The following is a 10,442-nucleotide window of genomic DNA, read 5'->3' as shown; positions in this document are numbered from 1 at the left end:
CGGACACTTGCACAAGTGTAATGTGAACAAACAAGTGAGATCGCATTCCTTCCTCCTACACGGAAACCTGGGGTTGTTTGTAAGTCGTTAGGTATCGGGAGTCGCTCAAGTATATCCATTCCATTCCCACTAAAGCGGCTCTAATGTAATTCTTCCTCGGGCATGTTTTTAAGTGATTTATTTTAATTGAGTGGAAACATATCGAACCACAGGTGTTCAGTCGGAGCAGGTGACGCAGCCTACGGAGCCCACAGGCCGGCGGAGGGTCTGAGCACCTTCCGGAGAAAATGTTGGTGTTTCTTGTGAATTTGTAAAACATGATCGCTGCATACAGATATGTGGACAGTGGTAGTTTTTCTGAACCTCCTGGGAGCTCTGCACTTCACAGGTAAGACTTGAAAACAACCACATTACGATTACTAGTTATTTTTTGTTTGTTTCTCTGTCTTATTCCCATGACTTAACATTACATACAAATTATCAGTCTTGTAAAGTAATTAAGTAGATGTACTTAAGTACCATTTTGAGAGACTTGTACTTTACATTAGTAAACCATGTAGACTACTTTTACTCCACTACAATTATTTAATACCTTTAGTTACATTACAGATTTGGATTAATGATGTGAAATATAATCAACATCAGACTTTAGTTACAACTGGAGTAATTTAACAAGCTCCCCTATACAAAGTAATTAAAACTAGCTGCACCTTTACCAGCTTTATAAACACTTTAGTGCATCAATAATTATAATCAAAACATACAATATATATTATTCTAAAATGGGCCAATCTGCATAATGAGTATTTTTGGTACTTTAAGTATATTTTGATGCTAATACATTTATACTTTTGCTTGAGTACCATTTTTATTGTAGGACTTTTACTTGCAATTTTAATTTTATTGATACACTCGAGTACTTACACTTTTACTTCTTTACTACTTTTTCCACCTCTGCTAATTATTCATGAAACTGTTATTTGGCTACTGTTAGGCTTTGGATATATGGCATTAGGTGAAATGGACAGATGCATTTAATCATTGACTGACCTGAGTTACTGTGGAGCAGATTTGATTTGATATGGCTCTGTTATGTGTCAGAAGTCCAGGTAGTTTTATGATGTTTGCCCAAATTAAATCTATCTTTTATATGCTCAGCAGCATGGGTATAGTTTGATGAATGACACAATCATTTATTCATATTAGGAAATATCAAGTATTAAAATAGAAACTGATAATATGCACACAGGTTTGATTAACTTACTCCTCCTGTACACGGCTTGTTGTTTGTGTGATTATGTGCCTCAGTGAAAGAAGGCCTGTACATGGCATACAAATGTGTAATGTGTGTAGTTAAAGATTAATGGTTCATAGGTGTAGGTGTCTGTAACCTACAAATCTGGGAACAGATTAACTGTCATCAGTAAATAATTTACAACAATCTGTTGCAAATGCACAGATAGTTTTATGAACACGTCAGTTATATTTAAAGGGCCCATGTCATGCTTTTCCGGTTATAACCCGTCCCCTTGTGTATTATGAAGGTTTTTCTGCATGTAAACGGTCTGCAGAGTCAAAAACCCTCAAAGTACACCCTGTAGCGAGTAAAACTCTAACACAGAAAAGACCTGTCTGTGCTGCCCCAAAACGCCTCGTTGGAGATTTCTCATTTTCCATTGTTTGCTTCCTGGGTTCAGTGACGCGTGAACACCCAAATCAACAACAAATGACCGGATTGGCCCAAATGGACCAATCCGCGGAGCAACACACCAGGATCCCTTGGCTAACTAACAGGGAGTCCCCATTGACTTGCATAGAGCTCCCTGAACGCTGGTAATAGACGAGTTGGGATTGCCGAGAAATGCTCTCCGCAGACCCATTCTCACAGCGTTATAAACCTTTTTCTTACTCAATATCAAGCCACACTTATTGTTTTTTACTTCGGCTGTGAGTGTTTGTGTGTGCTCAGGATGAGTTTCGCTTGTTCTCGCCGACCCGGAAGCCTGTCCGCTCCTCGCAGCAGCGGCGAGCAGCAACGAGCCTAGCAACGTCCCGACCAATCAGAGCACACTGGGCTCACAGGGAGGGGGGGCAGGAGCTCCAACAAGCCGTTTAGGACAGAGAGTGAATACACATACTATACAGAGATGCTGTATGAGAAACCAATGTGATTTTGGAAAATTGCACAATGTAAATCTATTCTAGTAGACCTCAACCATGGAAATATGATCAGTAGAAATGGCCATGACATGGGACCTTTAATGGTTGTTACAAGCAACCTGTAGTACCAAAGCACAACAACAACCAACCTGCAAAACAATCTGCTCCAAAAATGACAATGCATTCCGTAACGTACGTGGTAGAAATTCTTAAGAAAACATGGGCTCATGTTAATTGTATCTCTTATAATTCCTAATCTCTTTCTCCTCAGCCTCCTCCTCTCCCCCCAGCCCTATTAATGTGACCTTCTCCTCAGTCGATCTGAGAAATGTGCTGGAATGGCTCCCAGGAAGTGGCACACTGGATGACACACAGTTTACAGTGCAGTATGCCATGTGAGTAAAGAATTTAGAGATTAAATTAAAAAATGCATTTATATGACAGCAGTAATTGTATTTTAATTGCATATATTGTATTTAGGTTGCATAATTTCTTTCCTTTTTGGGACATTGGTCATAATGTATCAATGTTGGACTTTACCTGGTTTAAGCTGAAGTTAATGTATTATGCAAAGTTTCAAAAGAAGTACAAATCTGGCTTTTGAAATATCCCCAAGTACCCCAAAATAAAATGGGTGAGGCCGCTTTTATCCACTACGCTCCCAAACTGTGGAACACCCTACCAGGAAATATCAGAGAGGCTAACTCAGTGGACATTTTTAAACACCAGTTAAAGACAAATCTTTTTAGATTAGCTTTTTATTAGCAACCCAACACTTTAAATGTTCTTTTAGTTTTGATTATTTACCTACCTTTATATTGTTTTATTTATTTTATAGGTACTCTTCATTTCTGTTGTACCTATATGTTCACTTTGTTTTATATTTTATATTTTATATTGCTGCATCGACTCAGTTGTCTTGTCTCCTATCTGTCAGAGAGAAACCATTATTTATTTTATTTTATTATATTTTTATTATCATACATTTTACCTCCTTGTGTCTATCTGATTATGTTATATTTTGCTGCATTTATCTTTTTAAAGTTCTTAACAAATAATCTGAGGGGAATTTCTTGTTGTTTGTTTTTAACTTGTGATGTGTCATTTTGTAAAGCCCTTTGAGCTGCATGAGTTGTATGAAAAGTGCTATATAAATAAAGCTTTATTATTATAAGACAGAAACATGTAACTGTATCCAACAAACAGCTTGTGTAAGCTTACATTTCTTGCTTGAGGGAGATCTATTTTTAGCTCTTTCCGCCATTCTTATTGACCCAGTTTGTGCGGGATATCCTCTAACTGCGAGGGTCTTCTCTGTGTTTCCCAGCTATGGGGACAGTGTTGAGGGCACTAGACAGGCTCACTGGAGGGCGGTGCCGCGGTGTACGCGCATCGTGCGGAGGCGGTGTGACCTGAGCAATGAGACGGGGGATCTGGAGCAGGGATACTATGCCAGAGTTCGTGCTGTGAGCCGGAGAGCAACATGGGTCCGGACAACGAAGAGATTTGATCCAAAGTCGGACAGTAAGTTGAAATGTCAACATGTTTAAACAAAAGCAAGACATAAATACTTAAAACTAAAAAGTGAAGGGCTGATAACTTAGCTGATATTTCAACATCTTCCCAAAAGGTAATATGTTGCTCTATCTGTTTAGCTACTTTTGGCCCCCCTATGGTTTCTGTGGAAATCAAGGACAACAATGCCACCATCACTTTGAAGGGACCCATGAGATATCAGCCCAACGCCCCAATGGTTTCCATGGCATCAGTCTACCCCGACATGACTTACGAACTCTTCATCGAGGATCCCTATCACGTACAGATAGTGAGTTAAAATATACAGCTTTTCCCGCCTTTCTGGCACAGACAGGTTGTTAAATCAAGCACACCTTAAATTGTATTGCACTGAATTGTCTTTTTCTGTTTGTTTTTAGCACCATTCTCAAGTGGACTCAAGTTTGCACACATTTCGCAAGATGGAGTACGACACAAAGTACTGCTTTTCAGCCAGGGCAAGTTTATCTTCCATGCCAGCCCAATGTATGCTCTCAGCACGGTACTGCATTACCACACCTAAAGGTACGACAGCCTGTGTGTGTGTGTGTGTGTGTGTGTGTGTGTGTGTGTGTGTGTGTGTGTGTGTGTGTGTGTGTGTGTGTGTGTGTGTGTGTGTGTGTGTGTGTGTGTGTGTGAGAGAGAGTGAGTGAGAGTGAGTGAGAGAGAGAGCATATTTTACGCCCTATTTGACAGGTAGAAAGGAATGTGACTAAACATGATACACAAGTGAAGCAGAAATCATTGTGTGTGCCTGAAAAGCCTTTTTGATTATAGTCTGATATTATTAGTCTTGCTTTTGCTTGGTAATAGTGAGTTTTACATTGTATACAATACGTTTTAATATGGCATGGTGTTGATATAGTATTACCTATATGTAGTTTTTAGTGTGTGTGTATTATTGTGACACGTTTCTGTTTCCCATCTCACTCCAGACCCAGTGATTGGCCAGCTGCAGAGGGTAGTTGTGGGTATTATTGTTCCATTGTTGTGCATGGGAATGCTGGTTGTGGTTGGCTACCTTCTCTATAACTACCTGTCGGGGAAAGGACAGAAGAGCCCGTATATACTGGTAATGAAAACACAAACATTCACACTTTTACACTTATTGGCGATTTAAAATGTGATTTGTTAAAGGGTAAAAGGGAAAATTTATTTGACTCATGACGACCGGTTTACTTGTCATGATTACAGCTATATAAAGTCTTGAATGGCTTTGTCAAGTCTTAGAAAAGATCAGCTTGGCTTTGGCGACACTTTTAAGGTAGCGCCATGTTTTAAAATTTGAGCACCGAACTCATTTGAGTCTGTTATTGGTTTTAAATATACAGTTGTGACAATTGGGTGGCAATGAGATGACATTATCATTCAACCTCCAGAACCTGCCTACCTTTCATCAGCCCCCTCTGACGTTCCCCCCTGAGAATCCCAAACCCATCATCATCACCATCATCACCATCATCAAAGATCAACAACCAGAGAGCGGCACACCACACTCTGCATGCCCAAAGAACCCGACACCAGGATACGCCTCCCAGAGGCCCCAAACACCACCGGCACCCGAGGAATCCTGGGACGATTTGCCTGTCGACTATGGGTTTCTTGCCGCAGCTCCTAAAATCGAGATCAGAGGAGGGAATTGGAATGATCTGAACTTCCCAGTAAGAGGCAGTTATGAGAAGAAAGAGTGCGACGTTGAAGATGACCACCCTCTGACTAATGCCCAGACAGAGATGAGCACACTAATACAAGCGCATGCATGGTCACTGCCAGTGTTAACACCATTAGTGTCTGGTCAGGGAGCGTCTATGGGAGAGGTGAAGGGAAAGGAGGAGGAAAGAGAGTTCCCAGGTTTATTAATAAGCCCAATCTCACAAATAGGCTTCTTCCATATTCCTTTGAATCTATTGGCAAAGAAGGAGGGAGGGATGGGGGAGGAGATTGATGGAGAGATGGATGAAAGTGAGGTATTACCCCTTCTTTCTGCTTATGCCTCTCAGAACACTATGCAGATCTCCCACTCTGACCAATCAGATGATTTACCAGATGACTATGGTATTCTGATGATGAATACAGCACACAATATGGAGGAGGAGGAGGAGGAGGAGGAGGAGGAGGAGGAGGAGGAGGAGGAGGGAAATCTTTGTATTGATTGGGATCCTCAGACCAGGAAACTTGTGTTGCCGGAGATAGCGATGGGGTTTAACAAAGAGGGAGTGTCGGATGGGATGATGCAGGGAGAAAAAGCGAGGGAGAACATGATTGGAGGAGAGGGAGAGGAGGAGAGTGTGAATTGGAAGAATGGCGAGCTGAGGTTGGAAAATGTGTTTGTGAGACAAGGGTCTGAGGAAAAGGCCGAGGCACAGAGGGTGTTGGAGGGAGGCGGGGATGATTTTCTGACCGGATGGGGTTTGGTCATCTCGATGGACGAGTAGATGATATTCATCAATTGATTTACTCCATTACTATAAAGAAATATATGTTCTTCTTCTGCACTTATTATATGCACTTAAATAGCATAACCATGGGTTTTATTAAGAAAACTACAAAATCGAATTCTTAGGAACACTTAGTACCGTAGTCGTGTTACTTGTATACCTGTAAACGTTAATGTTGCTTTATTAAGTTTACTTTATGATTTGAACTTTATCAGATTAACGAATGATACTGATCAATGTGAATACTTATGAAGGAATTACACTTGGGCTTGATGCATGTACGACCACATTTTAGATGTTTTTCTGGACAGATCGCAAATTCTTTGTGAGACTACATGCTTCACAAGTAGATGTTTGGATACTATATGTGACACAGTTTACTGCGGATAATCCATGACTATACATATCCTTGTTTACTTATTATCGCTGCCTAGCAGTAGTAGGTGTGTTTAGTTTCATGTTTCAGGTATTTCTCTTTTTTAAGTTCCTGGAGCAGCACTTAAACTGTAGACACTTTGGAATAGTAGTTGTTTGTGCTGTGTATTTCTGCTCAATTGGGCCGAATCATAATGTGATTAATTTCTCATTTTCTCTGTCTGGGATTGCGGTATTCCTTTTAATATAAATCCACTAGTACTGAATAATGTTATATGAAGGAAATACTGATGTTCATAGGAACAAGACGGGATCTACCTCTAGATTAATGTGTTCATATCGTTTATGATGAAGTCAAAGAGAGCGCTTTACTCTGATGTTTGTTTTGAATGTAGAGATGGTTTCATTTAAGAAAGAGTCTCTACCTAAACTAGAGTATGTGGCCAATATTATTTGTAAAAGAAGTCAACATAATTTTGAAATCATCAGTTGTCTTTATCTCTTTAAACAACATACTGTCGCTGTGCAATATTACAGCGTTATCACTTAGTCATCTTGTTCTTTGATATGCAACAATTTGTATGTTTGTTTGGAGCTGAGGTTTTAAGAAAGCTTTGTGGAATATGCCTATGCTGTCTTGCCTGCAAGTGATCATATTTCCTTACACTACTGGCTCTTCTGCATTCCATCAACAAGCTATGATTAAAGCACGGTACTACTTTCACTTTGATACCAGAAGAATGCTGCATTGCTTGTTTCCCTGGTCATAGTGGGGGGGAAAACCTTACGCTCCTTTTATAATGTTGTTCCTCTTTCTCCTAATTGTTGTAACTGTTTTTACTCAAGATGTAAATGAAGGAAGCTTGGTTGATCATCTCTACAAAACCCTACAACCCCTACATCTCTACAAACCCTACATTTAGTTTCACAACTCAGGTTTTTTCTGCAATGTGATGACAAGTTTGATGCCGTGCATGAATTGTATACGTACAATGTTTTTCATAGATTGTATGTCGCCAGACAGAATTATTGTATATTAAAATAAAATTATATTAAAGTGAAAAAAGTTCTGCTCTGCTTTGTTTTTAGCATGAAATGCCTCTTTACCAGTATTTCCTTTCGCTAGATGTTTGACTCTTACAAAGCTCAACAATTTGAAAATATGCACATACTTAAGGTAATAGGCTATACAGTATATTCCTGACACCTGCCTTTATAAGATTCAACAAGAGAATGAATAGAGACATCTGCTGGTCAAATATTAAACTGTTTAGATACAGGCCTACTGTAATCTGTCAGTTGCAAATGCAGAGGTGTAAAAAATCACGTAGCCTATTGGCATAAGAAAAAGTATGCATACCTTTAGGGTCCGTGTACTTTTGTCAGTTTGATTTTTCGTTTAAACCAAAGCCAAAAAACGGAAATACCAGCCTTTTTTCCGTTTTTTATTTAAAACGAAAAAACGGTAAACCAATGCCGTTTTCCGTTGTTGTTGTCTGAATAAAAAGACGGATAACGAGAAAACCTAATTAAAAAAAGGTAAGTGTTACGTTTTGTTAGTTGATTTTTCGTTTGACCAAAAAAATGAGAAAAATGAAAATACCAGCCTTTTTTTCGTTTTTTAAATAAAAAACGGAAAAAGGTGAAACCAAAGCCGTTTTCCTGTTTATGTTGTCTGAATCAAAAAACGGATAACAAGAAGACCTAATAAAAAAAAACGGTCTGAGTTTGGTTTTTGATAACAACTTCATTACATTTTGTTTTGAAGAATGAAGAAAAGCAGACCAGAAGTTAAAGAACATATTTCAAAATAAAAGACAGGAGGATATAATGGCAATGCTGTAAAAGACCAAAAGTCTGACGACCCTCGGCCCCCCTGCTTCCGGCACCATTGCTGACGAGGATACGTTTATTTCTGTATTCACATGCAGATATGCGTTTATAGAGATTAATACAAGTATGCAAGCTCTGTGCATAACTTTATTTCGCTGACTTCCGGTTTTGACTGTGTGCGGCAAATCCAGTGTCCCAGCTTGTCGCTGTGTGACTGACAACCATTGAACAACGTCATGTTGTTGCATACCTGCAAGATTTACCTGTGACAAATGTCAGCAATGTGAACAGAAGAACTGTCACCCCTACTTTCACCTGCACCCAGCAGCAAGCGGGAGAACGATATCTTCATTACCAGTTCACACAGTAATGGAACAGTTGTTTAAGCATTATTTTGTCCAACTAGTCTCTAACATTATGAATTGATGTTTGTCTTAAACTGCTAAGAAGCTGACCGCTGAGTTAGAACAGAAAGACATGCAGGCCATAATCACTAGACGCTCAAAAGAGTGTGTGTAAGGCTTACATGAACTGAATTGAAACACTGTCCATTAGTTGATAAATAAACAAGACATTCAAGTCAAGTTTGTAGGCATTTGCATTTGTAGCATGCTGTAATATGGACTATGATGAACAAATGCAATGTGGAAACACACAAATAGGTTTATTCTCAATACTCAATAACAGTATCAGACACAATGACTTTACTGAGAGTGAAGATGACTGGAACATATAGTTACTGTATGGCACTGAAGACAAATACAGTATATTGCATTACCTCTTCCTCTAACTCTCTCTCCGATATTGGCCCTCCATTGTTGTGCCACATAACACTTGACCTCAAGCAGACTTTAAGATGATAGTTTGGATTGTTTGAAATGGGGATGAGGTTCTTATCCAGTCAGTGTAAACTCCAGAAGGACAGCGGTCAACACGACCCCAGTTAGTAGGAGAGACAGGAGTACCAGCACAGAAACAAAACCTAATCCAGCAGCAATCCACCCAAAATGAAGGCCCACCTGAAAAAAACTCGTTATATTAGCATTAAATAACATACACTTAAACTGATATAGCTTTTTGGGTGAATAAAATAAATGTTGCTTCTGCCCACGTCCTCAGCAGTACATGGCTATGTCCTATATATTTTCTCCACTGGTCTACTGTAGGTAATACACTGAGTATGGATATATACCACACACTACCCCACTTCAAAAGACCAGAACTATCCCCTTAAGGGCAGCTGTTGATTGTTCACACAACAAAAAGCACATGCAGATGGTTGTAGTCTGTAGCCAGCCAGTGGTAGATCTGGCCGTGGTGGGAGCATGGTGGTGGAGCATAGTGGTGTAGCATTGGTGATGGAGGCATTGTGGTGGAGCATGGTGGTGGGCAGCGTGTGACTTCTAGCTGTCATGGTGATGTTCATATGACAAGGGACTGCCAGCTTGAACTTTACCGAGAGCAGAGTCCACTAGTGCACCTCACAGGGATACCTATGGTGCAGAAGCAGCGGTGAAGTCCTTGTAGATCCCTGGTACTTTGAGGGCAGACAGATCCAGCAGCTCTCAGCTCTCAGAGACATCAACACATAAAACTATTCTGTGTGCATAGCTTACTTTCACATAACTACTAATCTCTCTCTGACATTGTTCTCTGCTTTGGATTGTGGACATCCCAGCCATTGCTCTCTACGGGCCTGGTTTTTACACACTGTGGGTTTAAGCAAGATATATAAATGATTGAGACATGATGAGTGTGTTAGTTTTAGCATTTGAATTACAATGACATTATTCTCAGACTTGCAATAGTTCTTGGTATTGTACCACTGCTGCTCTGCTCTGTACAGCTGAGTACTGGGGACCCACTGGGAGTCATGTGACTGGAGCAGGAGAGAACACAACACCACACCTGCAGCCATGATGCTCCCGCTCAACGGGGGTCGAGTCTTTCAGCCCCACCTGTAAGAAGAGAAACAAAATAAATACGTATTCAGTTTGCTTTGTATTATTTTTTTATGGTAACATTTTGGTTTAATAACATTGTGCTATTTTAAAAAAGTCATATCTTTGTTCCTATATGACT

At 39.9% G+C, this 10,442-nt stretch overlaps 1 protein-coding gene across 1 annotated transcript; it reads left to right on the top strand.

Annotated features, from left to right (window-relative positions):
• The first annotated feature begins 16 nt into the window (after nt 1-16).
• Nucleotides 17-6,840, top strand: LOC117439629 (interleukin-20 receptor subunit alpha-like). Its single transcript, XM_071201914.1, has 7 exons — nt 17-388; nt 2,432-2,555; nt 3,488-3,684; nt 3,816-3,985; nt 4,095-4,239; nt 4,650-4,786; nt 5,094-6,840. Exons 1-7 carry the CDS (start codon nt 337-339, stop codon nt 6,147-6,149), a joined length of 1,881 nt encoding a protein of 626 aa, XP_071058015.1. The 5' UTR covers nt 17-336; the 3' UTR covers nt 6,150-6,840.
• Nucleotides 6,841-10,442: the final 3,602 nt, after the last annotated feature.

The sequence above is a fragment of the Pseudochaenichthys georgianus genome, chromosome 24 (genome assembly GCF_902827115.2).
Source record: "Pseudochaenichthys georgianus chromosome 24, fPseGeo1.2, whole genome shotgun sequence".
Lineage (NCBI taxonomy): Eukaryota > Metazoa > Chordata > Actinopteri > Perciformes > Channichthyidae > Pseudochaenichthys > Pseudochaenichthys georgianus.
The sequence above is the reverse complement of the archived record's forward strand: the minus strand, read 5'-3'. Positions and strand labels throughout refer to the sequence as shown.